Genomic DNA, 18,990 nt, shown 5'->3' on the forward strand with positions numbered 1-18,990 from the left:
TGGCTAACTGTGATTTTGTACTGTGATTAACTGTGATTTACAGATCTCTAAATTGTAATATAGACTCTTGTGTAAAGTACTCTTGTACTTTCTGTAAAGCTGCTTTGAAACGATGTGTGTATGAATTTATAAATTGAATGTGTCCATGTTGAACAAAAGTGTTTTACCGACTCCAACTTATACTGTATCTTCTACATAAATCTTTTTTCTTCTTTCTTTTCAGTGCTGGTTTGTCAAGTGGAGAAAAGATCTGCCTAAACACCAGGACACCATGGGTTAAAAGACTCATTCTCTTCATTGAGAAAAAAGAGCGAGTGGCCAAGAAAGCGTAGAAGACATTTAAATATTGCTTTCCTTCTCACTACTCACAAGACACTTTAGCTCACTGTGTTTTGGCACAGAGCACTTAAATCCCAGTTCTTGCAAAATAATCTTTTTGCATTCTGAGCTCCTCATTTTGATTGATATTTGTTTGTCCAGTTTGATGATTTCCAGACACCATGAACCAAATGCTGTGCTAAAGACACAGTCGGTTACACTGCATCTATTCATTGTTTTCATTGTGCAATCAGTTTTCAGTGTTAAGTTGTGGAATATGTTTTTTTAATAAATCCTTTCTTTTATCAAATCAATTCTGCTCACTTTTCTTGAACTTGTAAGGTCTCCAACTCCCCAGCTAGTCTATTGCAATGAAATGTGTCCCACTTCTTAGCTGTCAGCCCCAATACACTTACACAGGTCATATTACTTATGAATTCCTCAAGATGCTTTCTCAACACATTTCCCGCTTATCAAAACAGTTATGAAGTGATGATTACCAGACATCCTGAATATCTTAAATCAGTCCCTACAGCAAAGGAGGTTTCCCACAAATTTTTAAAACTGCAATTGTTCTTCTGTGCTCAGTACACAGAGCAATCTCTAATCTTCCATTTCTTGTTAAAAATAGCCCCCAAACAGCTCAATTACACCAATAATCTTAATGAAACATTTCAGTCTGGCTTCCTTGCAAACCACAGATCAGAAAAGGCCTTGATAAAGGTTTTAAACTATCTGCGAGTTATTCAGGACTTATTCTTTTAGACCCGAGTGCTGCTTTTCACATGGTTAATAATGAGCTTCTACTCAACAGCACAACTGTTTATAAAATTGATAATAGGAGATTTTTTTGCATCCCAAATTTCACAATGTATGGTTTCAGTCCATCAGAATTTGCCTTTAATGTCCAAAAGTTTAAATGAGACCCAATCCCTAAATCATGAGCCTCATTCATTAATTATCCAAACATATTTAATACAGGCTGTCCTATCATATAAGATATTGACAGTTCACTTGATAAATAAATCCAACTGCTCTCCTGGGATTTTATTTATCACAGATGCCACAGAAAATGAATATTTATGAATCAGTTTGATTCCCCCAAAATGTATAATTCTCCAGAGACATTAGCGATAAGGCTCATCTGTAAGTTGTGCATTTGTAGCTCGTGAGAAAGTTGAGAACATTTAGCAGGAAAATCTGTTTGTTTGAGTCCTGTACATGACTTTCACATGACAGGCCTGATATCAATTTGATTTGATTTGTTTTTTAGGATTTAACAGAATTCAGCAGATATGAATATTACCACACTTCGTCCTTCACAAAACCGCCAGCTTCACAACAACCCACAGCTTCCTGTTCGCAAAAACACGTCTGTCCAAAATAAGAAATGCTTACAAGCGCAATTCTGTCCACATTGTTTGTTTTTATGTTTACATTAATTTATTATAATATAGACAATGAGATACCGTTGGCAAGGTTTTGTTTTTACAGCAGCTCCGTGTCTGTCTGGATGACACACATTTGATGCTGGTTTGGAGAATTAATAAGGTTTTATTTTAAACAAAGAAACACATAAAAAGTCCCTTTTGATCACATGTGGATTTCTCAACAAACACACTTATCAGAAAAGACTTCTGTAATAAACTCAATAGCTTGTATGTCTGGATTTTTTTATTAGGGTTTATACAACACAAGTCCCTTTAGCATCTGGTAAAAAATTAAATAATGATACTCAACATTTTCTCTTCTTCTTTTTTAAAAATTATACCAGTGAAATATAACGGTACAAATATATGAATAAATAAAATGTAAAATAATGTAAAAAGTAATGTACAAAAACATGTAAACAAACAAAACATCAACACGTAACACTTGCTGGACAGTTTGAATGTGGATATGCGTGATTTAATATCCGGAAAACACTCAATATGAGCCTTTGGTTACTAAATTTGTTCCAGCGAATATGACATTTGACTAAAATAACAGTAAAAATCAATGTTCATTTGATTTACAGAAGTAATTAAAAAATACAAAAATGAAAAACTTATTTAGATGTTCAGAAATAAATACATACACGTCAAATGATCACACAAGAATAAAATAAGACCGTATATAGCCTATAGGCTATATACAGTCTTAATATAGGTTTAATAACTATATTAAACAATATAATGTGGCTTGAAAATGTGCAGTCAGAACTATGGGCCTATATTTGAATTTATTTTTCTAGATCCAAAAACTAAGGTTGGTTTTACTGTGCTTATATTTATGTATGATGTATATTTAGCAAAAACTAAAATGAAATGTATAATATTGTATGCTTTCCTGCAAAATGCGTCGTAGCAACAGCGTGGTCGTTACGTCATAACAGCGCGCCCGTCTCTCTCGAGTTGAAAACATTCGCAGTTGTGCTGTTTATGTCGTTTACAGGTTCTATAAAAAGTTTTTCAGGATCGCTGTATCTTCTTATGTGTTTATAGATATAATGTATATCAGTTATTTGTTACTTCCTCTTTCAGTTTGTCGGAGGAGACGATCTTTAGCAGCATAGCAGCTAACTTTCACTTTATTAGTATATCCGTGGTTCTCATTTTCTCCTGCCATACAGTTATAATAGATGTGTTTGTCGTTGCTTTGTGGGGGATATACATTCATCTGACTTTTAGACATAAAACAGATGGAAGAAGCGTTACACGAGAGCTGCTGTTACTCTGACGGAGCGTCGAAACTGAACGACGCTGCGGTCGCAGGTTTACTGGAGTTTCTGCGCATCGATGTGGCGCTCGAGCCCGCGTGCGCCGACAGAGAGGAAACCTCGTGCTCTGTAAGAGATGAGTCATAATATTGAGACAGAATATTAATTTACAGACATTGTGTCACTTATTGTACTACTTCTACAGAAAAATGTCACACGCAAGCAGCGTAACTGGGAGAGAAACCTGGAGGTGAAAAGGAGAAAAAGAAAAGAGGAGAAACAAAGAAAGAAGCTCAACAGACTAAATAAAGGTGACCTGGCCTTAATTTGATATAAGTTACCTAACAGGATCAAATTTATGTACATGTTCATGTCCCTATCATAAGCGTCAATTATCATATACATATTAAATCAGTTATTTTATGCCCCGTTCGTAGGCTACACGTCAAATATCATAAACTCACAATTTTTCACATTTATTTTAAAGGGATAGTTCACCCAAAAATGAAAATTAGCCCATGATTTACTCATCCTCATGTCATTATAGGTGGATATGACATTCTTCTTTCAGGCGAATACAATTAGAGTTGTATTAAAAAATGTATTGGCTCTAAGCTTTATAATGGCTGTTTCTATTTCGAAGTCCAAGTGCATCTGTCCATGATAAAAGTGCTCCACACGGCTCTGGGGGTTAATAAAGGCCTTCTGAAGCAAAGCAATGAGTATGAGTATGAAAAATATCCATATTTGACATTTTACAACGTTTTTCAGACCTGAATTATGTTTAAAGTTTCTGAAAAATATAAAAGTAAATTTTCACAGCTCATGAGGCTTCTATAAATGAGACCAAATAAAAAAAATTAAAAAAATGTTTGCCTTTAATTGTAATTTTTTTTGTCCATTTCAATGGACGTCAGGTCAAAACAGGTGTACCTCACAAAAATGTACCAACATAAAATTAAATAATAAACTTAAAAATTGTTGGTATATACTTAAAGCTTTTTCTCAAGGTCAAAAACATTTCAACAGTATACCATTTCAACTTTAATTTTGAGGTTTTTGTTTTACAGATTGCACATTGTTTGTAACAAACTTAATGTCTTAGAATCAATCAATATGGTCATGTTAGAGTCATTTTATTTGTGCATCTTTCTTTTTTTTAGATCAAAAACTTGAACATTACAACATTTCAACTTTAATTGTAAGGTTTTTGCTTTATTGATCGCACATTTGTTTATTTATAACAAAATAAACCTAGGAATCAATCAATGCATTCACATAAGAGTAATTTCCTGTGTGCATCTTTGAAACAATTTCTCTGTTAACGATTTTCTTGTATTTTTACAGAACATTACTGGCAGCATGGTTGCCAGCAAGTTAATGTATTTCGATTTCCAGTAACTGTACTGTATTTCACTTTACAGTACACAAGATCAGTACTGTAAACTACCAAATAGTTAGGGGTGTAACGGTACGTGTATTCGTACCGAACCGTTTCGGTACAGGGCTTTCGGTTCGGTGCACGTGTGTACCGAATGACTGAATGCAATATTTTGTGTGCGGAACATAGGTACATTTTCGTGTTTCCACACGAACATATTAAGTGGCGGAAGTCTCCGCGTTCAGCGCAAATCCCGCCCTGCAGCTGATTCTAAAGTTTTACCAGTGTTTTACCCGTCGTCACTGTAACCTAAACCAATGAAATAGACTGCAGGGCGAAAAAAAGCTTTTCCGCTCTGCGTGCGCCGCCGCACTCTCCGTTCCGTGTGTGTGTGTGTGTGTGGGCTCGCTGCGCTCTCTGCTCAATGTTCGAGTCCGTGTTTGCGCTGCGCGTTCTGCTCTGTCGTTATAACGGCCCAAACACTCCAATCATGTACCGATCACGCACTGGAAAAGCAAAGTCCGCTCAAATAAGGTGAAATTTCTCAGTTGTACACTTCTATTTGCTGAGCTGGTATAGTTATATATATATTTGAGGAATTGCAATTTATAACAGCAAATTGTGCAATTAATTAGTTCATTTTTGTTATCGATTCCCAGCCTTAATTTTTAAATATGAGCAGGCCTACAAGCTGGGATTGGTAATGCTGCACTGTAATCATAGTTATTTATTTATATTTTTCATTATATTTTATTATGGGATATTGGTTTGAGACTGAGAGTATTTTATTTAGTGGAGAACTTTGCAGCAGTATTTTATTTCTTATTTTCTTTCTTTTTTTATTTTATATATATGTTATTATATTTTATTAAAAAGTGTTTAAAAAAGTGTAAACAAACTGTTAAAAAAAAGTTTATAGTAATAAACAACCTGCAGTTTAATGTTTGCATTTCTTTCCCTTACTGTACCGAAAATAAACCGAACCGTGACTTTAAAACCGAGGTACGTACCGAACCGTGATTTTTGTGTACCGTTACACCCCTACAAATAGTACATTACTGTATTTTTACTGTATTTCATAATTTGGTCTGCTGTAATTAATTATACGGTATTGTACTGTAATATCTATATTGATACATTACTGCTAAATATTATTATAATTTTCTAAATAATTACTAATAATGATAATATTATATTATATATAAATAATATAATATGTAGTTATTAGGAAAATATAGGCTATAGTAGGAAAAAATACTATGGAAGTCAATGGCTACTGTCAACTGTCTTACCGACAATCTTTAAAATATCATATTTTGTGTTCAGCAGAATAAAGAACCTCATACAGGTTTGGAACAACAAGAGGGTGAGTAAGTGATGAAAAATATAATTTTTGGATGTTTTATACCTATAAAGAGATTGTTCACCCAAAAATTAAAATTAGCTCATTATTTACTCACCCTCAAGCCATTCTAGGTGTATATGACATTCTTCTTTCAGACGAATACAATCTGAGTTATATTACAAAATGTCCTGGCTTCCAAGCTTTATAATGGCGATGAATGGTTGTTTCTGTTTTGAAAGTCCATAAAAGTGCATCCATCCATCATAAAAGTGCTCCACGCGGCTCTGGGTGGGTGGGGGTGGGGGTGGGTAATAAAGGCCTTCTGAATCGAAGCGATGCATTTGTGTAAGAAAAATGTTAATATTCAAGTTACGCTTTAGATTTAAGTCAAATCCGTATGTTCATTTGGCCGGAAGCTAGTCATTTTACTTTATAAAGTTTTAAATACGGATTTTTATTATATCTTCATCTTCCTCATCACTCCACATAAAGTCAACATCTGACATATTTCCATCAGCTATATGTTCAAGCACTTCATAACTGTATATTCTGCATATGAAAAAGTTTCAAAAATGTATCAGTACTGCGATATAGATTTTTTTATATAAGAAATTTCAATCAGCATTACTGGACTTCAGTTACTGGAATGTGATTTCGGTGACAGGCTTTTGAACCCACTGTACATTCTAATGGACAGACACATTTGAAAAAATCCTGATTTAAAACATGCAATTCTACAATCGATTTTTAACTTTAATTAATAAGTTCAATCTTTCTATTTTACATACAAACTATGAAATACTGGCAAACATATATAAAAAATGTAAATAAACCATAGAAAATGTTGCTTGCTTCTGGTGTTTGGAGTGGAGTGCTGCCATGCGTCTCTTCAATGTAGTGTTTTTTTTATATAATTACTACATGCAGAGCTTTACTGCCATTTGATTGGATGACAAACGTCCAATCTCATGGACTGCAGGCTTTAAACTAGGGGAAATGCTCCAGAAGTAAAAAAAAGAGGGGGTTGACATGTGATGTCCATTGTAATGGACGCAGGGTCTGAATGGGTTAAGAAACAAATAGAATGGAAATTCCAAATGGAAATAAGAAACAAATGGAAAAAGGAAAATTATGATTTTCAACTATGTAATGAAAGATATAACAGAATTATTTGATCTACCATTTTACTGTATGCAATATGTGTGTAAACATGGCCATAAATGCCATTCCCATTCTATGCAATGCATCTACTGTACTGTACTTGCTCTGTATCTAATTTGCATTTGTGTTATTGAAGAAAGATGTTTAATAATATCTCATAATTCATAAGAATATTTATGTATAATTTGTGTCTCCCAAAATGCCTCATGATTTAAGTCCTGATGTCTTATAAAGAGGACATGTATGATATTAATGCCCTGTTTCGTAACAGAAAGTCATATTCTGATTTGAAACCCCATAACATTTTCCTGAGATGTTGATTTCTGACAAACAAATTTAAATGATAATTACAAAATATTATCATATTTCCATAAGAGTGCCCATAAAGAGTCCTGAATGTGCTCTATACAGGACATCCAGACTTAAAACTGTGACATTCAGAGAAATTCGCTAAAATATAATGATCTCTGCTGAGGAAAACTGCCTATTCCTGGGTCTCGAGAGGATATTGCATCATGATCTGGAACCAAGAGTGTTTTCTAATTGATTGGATGTGTGTGTTGCAGATGTGAATGAGCGGCAGCTCAGTAAACGCGTCATTAAAGCCATTACCAAAGAGAGACTGGAGGAGGCCAGAGCAGCAGGACTGCGTCTGTGTGTCGACCTCAGCATGACCGACCGCCTGACAGACAAAGTCAGATTCACACATAAACACAGTTTGACAGGTTGATTTCTAGATAACAAGTGTGGGATTTCATAATCACACTTTTATCCCGTAGGAAATCAGTCGTCTTGCAGGTCAGATCAGGCGCCTCTACGGATCCAATAAGAAATCCCTACAGCCGTTCCACGTTTTCCTGACAGAATTCAAAGAGGACAGTCTGCTGTATAAGGAGTGTGTTCGGATGAATGAAGGCTTCCTGAATTATCTGGTTAGAAAGGATTCCTAAACTGATCCTCGCCTAACCTTCAATAGTACAAACCGAAGCATAGGCATGATATACAGTAATAATGATACTCTCTGTGTCCCGCAGATTGATGTGACGGAGGAGAGCTGGTTTCATCTGTTTCCCTCTGAAGATGTGATATATTTAACCCCAGACGCAAGTGAAGGTTCATATTAGTTGTCATCATGAAAACAAATGCACCATATTTACGTTTTAATGCACTTTCCTGGTTTTATTGTGTACGATTTATTGGTGCACACTAGTATGAATGTGTTTTTTTTTGTTTTTTTTTATCAAAATGTACCGGTAATAATATTTACACTCCTGGGCAGAAAAAATGAGCAAAGCCCAAAATGGCTGAACACTTAAGTTTTTAATTGTATTAAATTGCTAAATTCACTTCTTAAGAAGCCATTGGTGTCTCATCAAACATCAAAGACAGAATTACGTTTTTGGCAGAATATGTAGTGATGAATGACAATGAAACCTGAGCGATGTCTTTGAAAATCTGCTGAGAAATATAATAATAAATGCATCTCTAGCGCAGTGAAGCGTGGAGGATTTAATTATTTATATATTTTATTATTATTTAAAATATTTTTTTATTTTTGCCCAGGTGTGTAATGTAATATGAAACATCTTACTTGCTTGCATTTAACACAAATCCCTTTCACACAAAAATGTAATCCTAAAAAATGGTCAGTTAGTTTGCCAAGACAACGTTTTTTTATTATTATTATTACTTTAAGTTTTAGTTTTTCAACTGATAATTATGTTTTATTTTAATTCAGCTTCCAATTTCCTAATTTAATATACTATTTCACTCATAAATGCATCATATTATGGTAGTAAAACATTCCTATTTTTTGATTTAAGTTTGTTTTTTACATCTAATATTTATATTTTATACTATTTTTATATTAACTTTTTTATTACAGAAAACAATTTTTAATAGTTGTAATTTTAGTTAACAATAACTGCCATTTTTCCTCATTGAATATACTGTCTCACTCATAGTAATAGATAATATTAAGGGTCAAAATATATTATATCATTTTGATATTAAGTAAAACAGTTCAGATAAAAACCAATGTGAATGCTGCAATAAGTAATTTTTTTCTTTTCATTTTAATTCTGCATAAATTGATCATGACTGACTGTCCCTGTTAGCTTTGGAATATGTGGAGGAAGATAAAGTTTATATCCTTGGAGGTTTAGTGGATGAAACCATACAGAAGGTGAGACTCATGCTGGTGGATTTATTGATGAAAGATTTCATAGTGTAGAAAGAGCTGAACTAAACAAGATCTCACTGCTTTCTTTTAGAAAATAAGCTTCACAAGGGCGAAAGAGTTTGGCATTCGCATGGCGCGGCTTCCGATTGACGAGTACATGGTGAAGAAACCAAACCCCAAAAACTTCCACTCCAAAATCCTAGCCATCAACCAAGGTCTTCGCTTTCTCTGACTCTGTTTCTGCATGCTGCAATCATAATCCTCCTCATCCCGAGTGTGTGATTGACTGTGTACTGTTGTGTTTCAGTGTTTGAAATCCTACTGACATTTCGGGACACCAAAGATTGGACTAAAGCACTCGTCGCTGGTATTCCTCCTGGAAAAGGTTACATGTTGGCCTCGGCAGCATCTACAGACGTGATAAACTCTCAGGAAGAGATGTAGACAGAGCCATTTACAGTGTGCACGGTGTGTCTACACAGTCATCTATATTAGATAACATAATGTCTGACTGAAGTCACTTGAATCAGTAAGATTCAAAATACTTCACTGCATCTTTTGTTTCATGTTTTATTTATGTTAATATGCTCTCAAGGATGGTTTCTGCACAGTCAAAAACTGAACTGATGGGATATTTTGTCTGCATTAAAGCCACTGGATCATATCACTGATATGCAGTTTAATGTCTCCCTTCTTTTTTTTACTTCTTCTTTTTCAATGTGACATGGATCACATTACAAGTGATAACAGTGGCATCTCCTTGTTCATCTTTGTCAGAGCTGTCTTTCAACGTCAAACTTACACGCAGTTAAATTGTATTATTTATGTTAATATCATACATGCCTGGTTTCACAGACAGGGCTTAGATTAAGCCTTAGTTCAAAGTAGCTTTTATAAACATGCCTTAGAAAAAAAAAACAATGGCTCAATTAGTTTATTTTACAATTAGTAAAACAGCTCAAACATTAATTTTAGTCTGGAACTAGACTGAAGTCATGTCTGTGAAACTGGGGGTGTAATGTTACATTAGTCCAGTATCTTTTTAAAAACTACTCTTGACTAAAAACACGTTTATCAAGTAGTTTGAGCATCAGCGCGACCTAGTGGCTGATATTTATAACTGCACAAATCTTCCCGGAACCATCATCAAAGTCTGTTGTAGATTGTACTTATTTAACTTAAATGCCCAAACTTTCATATTTATATAAAAAAGCCCCATTATGCACCATGCATGTAAATATGTTACTCACCAAAGAAAACTATTGGTTTGACACCAAATAGGTTATTTTTGTGTCTAAATATATGTTGTTACATGGATTAATGTAAAAAAAAAAAAAAAGAAAAAGATGATGTAATTCTGTTATAGACATCACTGTGTAACCTTGTAATATGTAAGTAGAAGAGCTAAACTAAACATTTAATTTTTAACAGCTGTTTTATTATAGAAATGTTAAACGACCAGCAAAAAATAATCAGGGATGCAAACGAATAAACTTTTGTGTAATTTCGCCATTTTGAGTTGAAAATAGGCCTATATAATTTATGTGATTTGTGTATTGTAATAATTAGTAACTGTCAATGTGAGGGGACAAGAAACAATAACGAAGACGTTTTCATCATATTAGGCATAAGATTAATAATGAATTTGTACGTATTGTGAATACATTTTATCTATTTATTTACCTAGTGTTCGTAGCCTTCAGTAAATTAACTTGTCTAAGAAAACGATTCATGAAACAAATAGGCTAAATATCAGTTGACCCTATGTTTAGGAAACTTTCTTTACTGACTGACACAGACGAAAATGAAAACACTGTCAGTCAAAGCTCAGCTTTATATAATATGGAACGCCAAAGATGCCAAAATCTGTGTAAAATGTTTTTTCCTCTCTCTCTACCCTCGATAGTGGGGCGGTCAGGGGGTTTGTGGGGATTCCCCAGATGGAGCGTGCAGTTGCGGTACATGCCCACAAAGTGCTGCTACCTGGTGGAGTCATACCAGGGGGCAGCAGGGCTTACAGTGCTGCTAGACAGGCCGTCTCTGCCATGCATGCAATGGCGACCCTGCAAGTCTACGAGTCCAATGCACGAGGGTAGTTCTAAGCCAGGGTTGATGCAGGAAGTGTGCACGGTGACTGACCGTGATGAAAGTCACAGCGCAGGCCCTCGGCTAGACTATGTCCACCTTGGTGGTCCAGAAGCGCCCCGACTAAACCTTCTAGACGTGCGAGATGTTGTCAAAGTGCACTTTCTCGATGCTCCCTTCTTGTTGAGGACTGTGCCCAGCAGTTCTCCGCAGTCCAGAAGCAGGTCGCAGTCTGCTGGTCGCCAAGGCCGTCGGTCCCCTGAGGCAAAAAAAAAACTCCGGCACAGCCAGCTCTGTGATATCGAGCCTCCCGCAGGAAGACGATGCCACCCGTCTCAGCCGCTGTTAATTCCTCCAAGCGGTTGGTGAAATACCACCCCTGAGACGGGCGACCCGGAGATGGACGGAGGTAATCTTCCCCTGGAGGAGGGCCGGGCAGAGAATCAATTGTTGAGTCAAATTTCTGTTCACCCACTGGCATCACAGCCAGGGTTACCCAAATTCTTAGTAAAGAGCAGCTTCATCTATCTCTGGGTCCCAAGAGGGTAAGGTTGGTGGTGTGCGACGCTATGCCTTGCCACCCTCAGCCCCCTCTTCTGTCGCCAGCGGGCAGTGATGTGTACTTCGAGATCACGAGGAAGCCTCTTCACGCCCCCTCTGCCCAACCGTGGAACAATGTAAGTGTTGCAGACCCCACTTCGGGACGCTATGCCTTCCGAGTTGGGTCCCTGCGTTTCACCTCACTGCCCCACTACAGGTACGTTTATAGTTCCTCTGACCCCGCTTGAATGGTCTTTTGGATTTGGCAAGCGCTTCCTATGCGATTCAGTTCACCCGGCATAAGGGGCATTCAGTTCACCTAAGTGTGGGAAGAGGGTGCTCCTGCCTTACGGACGGAGATCGCAGACCTTTTTAATTTTGAGTTTTATTGCACCTACTTCATTGTATTCAAGAAAGGTGGTGGGTTACAGCCAATCTTCACAGGCTCCCGTTCAAAATGGTAATGCAGAAACGCATCTTCGGATGTATCTGTCGCCGAGATTGCTTTGCAGCGATCGACCTCAATGACACATACTTTCATGTCTCGATTCTCCCTTGACACAGACCGTTCCTACGCTTTGTGTTTGAGGGGCGGGTATATCAGTACAAAGTCCTCCCCTTTGGGCCGTCCCTGTCACCCTGTGTCTTCACAAAGGTTGCGGAGGCTTGTTCCGCTGAGAGAGCACGGCATTCGCATCCTCAACTATCTTGACTACTGGCTCATCTTGCCTCGGTCGAGAGAGCAGTTGTGCGAACACAGGGACATGGTGCTCAATCACCTCAGCCAGTTGGGGCTGCGGGTCAACTGGGAAAAGAGTAAACTCTTCCCCGTGCACAGGATCTCTTTTCTTGGAATGGAGTTGGACTCGGTCAACCAGACATCCTGAATCTTTTTCAGAGGCTCCTGGAGCATATGGGATCTGCAGTAACGCCGCTCGGATTGCTTCATATGAGGCCGGGTCAGCACTGGCTTCACGGCCGAGTCCCGAGATGGGCATGGCAACGCACCAGGTGACAATAGTTCCCCTAGAACTGCCTCGAGTTGTTAGCAGCATGCCTTGCGCTCAAATCTTTGCAAATATGTTTTGCCCCAGTGAGCCTACTCGCATAGACACTTTGCAAAGTCAGGGAGGTCAAGAAGCAGGTCTTCCTAGTTGCCCGTATTGGCCCAACCGGACCTGGTTCCCATACAGTCTAGCCACAGAAGTTCAAATATTTCAACACATCTTAATCATTTATACGCATATGATCGGAACTCTACACAAATCCTGTACTACTCTCCATTGGAAATGAATGACTTCTGGTCCGTCGTTTGTCGGAGATAGTCGAAAGGCGGCTTTTGTCAAGGATCAACTTTAAGACTAAGTGCCATATTACCAGCCCAATAGGGATGAATACCATCTCTTTTCAACAGGTCAGGTCTGCCCCAAAAACTTTTCCAATTGTCTATGAACCCTATTTTATTCTGCTGACACCACTTAGACATCCAGCCATTGAGTAAGGACAGTCTGCTAAGTATCTCTAGAAAAAAAGTTAACTTGTTATTAAAATAAGAAAACACTGAAGTTTGTTTGTCTTTTTAGCCTGTTTTTATCATCTAATTCAATATATATATGTTTTAGGCGGTCTGTAGCCAATACTTGACTGTACAAAAACCTATATCCCAAACCATCTTAGTGTAACTGCTTAAATTTTTTATTCATATTACTATATTAAACTATTAGTAATTTACTGTTCTGCATGATAATTATTAATAACAAAAATGTATTGGTAAAGAATTACAAAGTTAACAGGACTGTAAACAATTATTGAACAACCTGAGAATAGAGAAAAGAGAAAAGTTCTGCTCAGCAAGAAAATAATTAGAGGGAACATTGCTTGTAACACAGGGTTTATTTAATAAATTGTTTTATTATTTTTTTCATTACATGTCATTTTAAACACATTATTACAGAATCTGTTTCTAGAGATTATTTTAAAGTGATAACACAAAGTATGAACCTATCTAAATATTTATGTATTGGTATCATATCAAGATTATTTGAAAACAACAAATATTGAATATAAATATAGGCTATATATTTTCCCTGAACAACCAAACCAAAATTTAAAGCAACTGATACATGGTTGACAAAATTAGATGTAATCAAAGATAATTTGTGTTACATGTGCAATCTGTCTTGACATCACAGAGCAGATTCTTTAGTGTTCACTTTGATATCAGTGTAAGTGGTGCCTTTGTATGTGCCCTTGGTGTCATACTGCAGCACACTGCCGTTCTTGCAGGTGATCTGCACTGTGCCAGTGTAAGGCAGGTCAAAAGTGGCTCTTCCAATGGTGATGACAACCTTCACCTTCTTCCCTGGTGGCACATCTATATCGGTAGACAGAGTTTCGGTCCTCTCTTCTGTCTTTGTCTGACTGTAAGTGCTTGTTGATCCAACAGTGGCACTGAATCCTGCAGTAACTTCTACAATCCCTGGAACCCCAGCCTTCACTTCCATTTTAAATGTTGATGAAAAGCTTGCACTCACAGACCATGAAGATTGTTTGGTCACTTTCTTTGAGGTGTCAACTTTTTGTTTCTGGGTGACGGAAGAGTTGTTCCTGTAAGAGATGGATTTGATTTCTTCCACTATCACCTTTGGTATCAGTTGGTTGATAGTGGGATAGTTGACATTGGTGAGAACTGTTGACTGAACTGCATTGATAAACATGAATCCCATGTTGTCAATGTCTGAACCAGATCTTCCTTCAATTCCCAAACAATATCCAGAGCCGACATCAATGGGATGTTTTGTTTTTAAACCCCTTTTCATCTTGGCAAAGAAATCTCCACCCTTGTTGGTCTTGAATTTAATGGCTCCAAGACGTTTTCCCTCTCCGTTGTCCCACAGGGACAGTGAGGTGAAGCACTCACCAGGCTGGAACGTGTACTCTTGATGATCTCCGGCTGGTTTTCCAAAGGTTTCACTTCTCCCGTCTGAAAGCCAAACCCTGACAGCCTTCACCTGCGATCCTCCCACCCAAACCCAGATCTTCTCTAAACTGGCACCGTTACTCTGACCAGTAAATGAAAATGCATGACCTCCCCTTCCACCAATTTGAAGAATAGTTGTTGGTTTGGACATCTTTGAATTGAATTGATCTATAAATAATATCACAGATTAGTATTAGCATCAGCTGAATACTTTATTTGCAGTGTGTAGCAAGTCATAATGTAATAACTGCACATAACATAATCATTATTACAATATTATTGTAATAAAATGTTCATAATGTAATAATTTTCTCAAAATGTAATAAAATCGAGCTCATAATGTAATACATTTTACATTATGAGAAAATTATTACATCATATACTCACCAAAAACATTATCATATAATTGTCATAATTGTAATAGCTTTTAAAACATAAAAAATATTAGTATTCCCTTACAGTATTTAAAAAAAAAAATCTAAATCCCGTCTTAACCTGCCAACAAAATCCATCATCTAGTTTCCTGAGAAGGATTAATAAAGTATCTATCCTAGTGAAAGTCAATGGATTAATTTTGCATAGGCCTAAATGCACGTAAAATATGACTTTTTTTTGGTAAAAAGAGCACGCCAAATGAAAACATGAACTTGTACTATAGACACTCAGTGCCAGAAAATTGGGTTGGATAATCTCATGCAAAGTATTAGAAACTGTTAGCTACATCTTGAATCAAGTGCCCTTGAGTGAAAGTATACTTACATGGATGACAGCAGTTCGAATTTCTTCTTAAAATCAGCTCGTCTGGTCAAAGCTGGAAAAGTGAGATGTGTTTGGTCAGACTGCTGCTTAAATACAGCTCCAAAGGGGACAGGCAGATCCTAAAACACACCCGAGTCAATCACTAACTGTAACTTTAGTCCAGGGTCCAAACCTGAACCAGATAATAAAAATATTCATGGTTATCTAGAATCTTCCGGGCAGGTGTGTTGGGGCAATTTGGAGATTTGAACACCGAATTGAAGCTCAGAGAAGATCAACTGAGAAACTTTGTTTGTTTGTTTCCCCAAACGTAGGATAAAATTCTCCACATGCATGTGTACATGCTGTACATGATTTTCCCTTTCAAGGGAACTTGCGCTACATCGAGAAATGCTGTGGGAACGCTCTGCGTGATAAAATCATGAAGCATGTGTGAAATCAGTCCAATGGTGTGAGGGGACGTCAGAGGCGGGTGACGTCACAAACTAGTAAACTATAACACATGCCTAAAAAGTGCAACGCTAGCTTCTGTGTCTTCAGTAAGCTCTATCTGTGAAATTGTGTGTCTTATTTGGTGTTGTCTGTCTCAGGACAAAGCATATATATATATATATATATATATATATATATATATATATATATATATATATATATATATACACTGCTGCCGAGGCACAGCGGTGATTCAGGTAATGGGGATTGCAAATGGATTTAGCAGCGGGGTTAGAGTCGGACCAAGCCTTATTTCTGCCTTAACTAGATCCAGGGCCTTCTCTCAGGGTTTGGAAGCACACGCTGTGGTTCCCCGAGTGTGTCACCAGTGCTACAATTATTCAGCTCTGAGGAGTTAAATGTTTTTAGCATCGATGCAGGAGATGCTGAGGACTCTCCACACCGAGGTGTTGAGATCGTATAAGAAACCAGTCTCTTATCGAGTGTATAGTGCACAAACATCTCACTATTCATTGGTATTAGGCTATGGGGCAATGCCGGCGTAAGAGGTGTTAGCTAGGTATCTCTCCCCTCAGTCTACATCATCCCGACATTACCCACCAAACCAGTCAGAACAACTTCGGCTTTGGTGGGAAAGGCTTTTGGATTTTTTAATTAATCATAACTAACATTTATTTTTCTTGCAGGAATAACATTAAAATGCTTCTGAATCCTAAATGTATCCTATCCCTTTGGTCAAAACCACTGTGTATGTGTGTGTGTGTGTGTGTGTGTGTGTGTGTGTGTGTGCTTATGTCCCTTTTGGGTACATTCACCAGGATACACACCAGTAAACTGAGGACCACCTAAAAAATTTAGGACATTTTGTATGTCCTCATTTGTTTGACTATATAATGGCATTCAGCATACTCTAAAATGGTGTCCAGACTTAAAATCTCACTTGTCCCAAAAAATCACTTTTAAGTGATTTGTGTATGTGAAGTGTGTATGCCCCCCCACTAAAGTGTGTATAACACAGCGCCCTCTAGGAGTACTGCACTTCCGGAAAAGATACACACTTCGGGGATTCTGACCAATCAGAGCACTACAAAAGCGGGACTTGATGATCTGACCAATCAGAGGCCAACACGTCATCAACAAACATGGCGGAGGCAAAAACGATCATGATTATGATCTGAATTGACAGATAATCCACATAAAATTATAGAAAATTCCCAATAATTAGTATTTAAATAAAAATAGACTCAATTGCCCTGAGCAGCAGGACCTCTCATGACTTATATGAGCATGTTTTTTTTTTACTTTTAATCCTCGCGTTTTGCTCTCGCATCAGTCTCTGCTCTCTGTGTGTGTGTGTGTGTGTGAAGATCGCGCTTCCCCGCGTCACCGTGACTACAGCACGAACAGTAACATAGGAGTTTATTAATCATGTAGGAACGAGTTTGAAGCGGGGAAGGGACATACAGATTAAGTCATGTGAATTTAAAAAGTACATATTTCCTTCCAAAAGCGGGGCAAACTGCTTAAATCTGTCAATATGAGTGTGATGATTTATTCATCTGAGTTTGTTTAATAAAAATACACAAGCCACAAAATGAAAACGTGCTAAATCGCTTGCTTTTATGAGTGAGTTTATTTGTTTTAAGTGTTTTCTCCTACTTTGCGTTCTGCCGTTCTCTTTCATCCGCGATGTCCCTGAGCGGCCGCCGCCCCTCCCCCACCCACCGCACGAGCAGGAGAACACAGTCACACACACAGAGCAACACATTCTCTTTAGCCTATATTATATAGAGGAAACCAGGAACAGCAAACATTCTCTTTATATATATGTTATATATAGGAGAGCAGTTACATCAAACATTATCTTTATATTATAGTATATTATATAGAGGAGAGCACAGCAAACATTCTAATTATATCATATTATTTTACAGTTTTTCTCAGTCACTTTGGTGCATTTCTCAGATCACAACAAAAATTATTGTTCAACCTCCACATTATCTAGTCACTTGTGCACATCATAAAAATCAATCATTCATTTGAACAAATTGCAAATGCTTTGTTACATTCATGCAATTGATGTAGGCTACAAGTGTCTGCTGTTTCTTACATTATTAATTTCTTATGTCATGTTGATCAAAATGTATTATACTGGTTCTCTGTTGAATAGTCTTACCCCTCAAAACATACAGGCATTAGTTCCATAAGTCATTAATGCAGAATGGATGAAATAGTTGTCATAAACTGTCAATACATTTTCTATGCAATTCTATTAGATTTTTTTTGTCCTGAATTTACATTTACATTTTGTTGAATTGCAGAGGTGAATTCTGAATTTCACTAATGAAGGGGAATGTAAAGCATTAGATCAATCAATGATCATCCAGTTCTCTATAATAGATCAGAGTGCATCTCATTTGGGAAGCATAATAGACAGAGCACAACACGTTACACACTCTGAGAATGGAAGAACAACCGAAGAACAGCCGAGAAGAAGAAGAAGAGGAGTAAGTATGTGTGGTGGAAGGGTACAGAGGTAAAACTGAGGAAGAGGTAGAACAGGCCAAGATTGTGTGTTTCTGAAGAAATAAGGGCCACTATTGTAGATAATGTTCTCAGTCATAACCTTATGGCAGAGGCGGTCGAATTGTGCAGCCGAATGTTTGGAAAACAACCATGTATGTCCTCAATCATTCAAGCGTTTGTAGACAAAACAGGTGTGTAATCAGACAGTGTTCACATACTGTACTGTATACCATAAACTGTAGACTTACTGTAATGCTATATTACAGCAGTCTACTTGCAATTTACATTATACAGTAAATATACTTGATAGAGACATAATGTAAAACACACACACGTACATACAGTATATGTGTGACAGTCTTTTTCCTTATATCGCAATGACATTGTACAGTCATTTTTTGACAGACCAACAGTGTATCTGTGAATCCTGTCCAATCTCATCTAGAGTAATGCGTACATGTGTGTCATACAGATATTAAGTGCAGTCTTATGCATTTTCCAACATTGTCATCAAAATCATAGTTTATTTCTGAAAATATTGATAGAGTACAGTTATATTGAC

At 37.1% G+C, this 18,990-nt stretch overlaps 3 protein-coding genes across 4 annotated transcripts in view; 2 read left to right on the forward strand and 1 right to left on the reverse strand.

Annotated features, from left to right (window-relative positions):
• cxcl19 (chemokine (C-X-C motif) ligand 19) overlaps positions 1-630 on the forward strand; it is a 1,992-nt gene extending 1,362 nt beyond the window's left edge. Inside the window, exon 3 of the mRNA XM_079605410.1 lies at positions 224-630. Within this exon, the coding sequence (XP_079461536.1) occupies positions 224-332 (109 nt within the window). The 3' untranslated portion in view covers positions 333-630. The remainder of the gene's footprint in view (positions 1-223) is intronic.
• A 2,027-nt stretch (positions 631-2,657) lies between these two features.
• Positions 2,658-18,990, forward strand: part of trmt10b (tRNA methyltransferase 10B) — a 50,150-nt gene continuing 33,817 nt past the window's right edge. Inside the window, exons 1-8 of one of the 2 annotated variants that reach the window (XM_079605402.1) lie at positions 2,658-3,145; positions 3,222-3,327; positions 7,470-7,597; positions 7,683-7,835; positions 7,938-8,016; positions 9,021-9,088; positions 9,177-9,300; positions 9,393-10,409. In XM_079605402.1, coding sequence (XP_079461528.1) covers positions 2,999-3,145; positions 3,222-3,327; positions 7,470-7,597; positions 7,683-7,835; positions 7,938-8,016; positions 9,021-9,088; positions 9,177-9,300; positions 9,393-9,529 — 942 coding nt within the window. In that variant the 5' untranslated portion in view covers positions 2,658-2,998 and the 3' untranslated portion in view covers positions 9,530-10,409. Of the gene's footprint in view, positions 3,146-3,221; positions 3,328-7,469; positions 7,598-7,682; positions 7,836-7,937; positions 8,017-9,020; positions 9,089-9,176; positions 9,301-9,392; positions 10,410-18,990 lie in introns of those variants that run through there. The other variant, XM_079605403.1, reaches the window with a different exon arrangement.
• LOC306994675 (aerolysin-like protein) lies at positions 13,897-14,841 on the reverse strand (the record flags this gene model as incomplete). The annotated part of the gene is made up of 1 exon (XM_079605401.1): positions 13,897-14,841. One exon carries the CDS (start codon positions 14,839-14,841, stop codon positions 13,897-13,899), a length of 945 nt encoding a protein of 314 aa, XP_079461527.1.

This window comes from Phoxinus phoxinus (genome assembly GCF_949152265.1).
Source record: "Phoxinus phoxinus genome assembly, chromosome: 2".
Classification (NCBI taxonomy): Eukaryota; Metazoa; Chordata; class Actinopteri; order Cypriniformes; family Leuciscidae; genus Phoxinus; species Phoxinus phoxinus.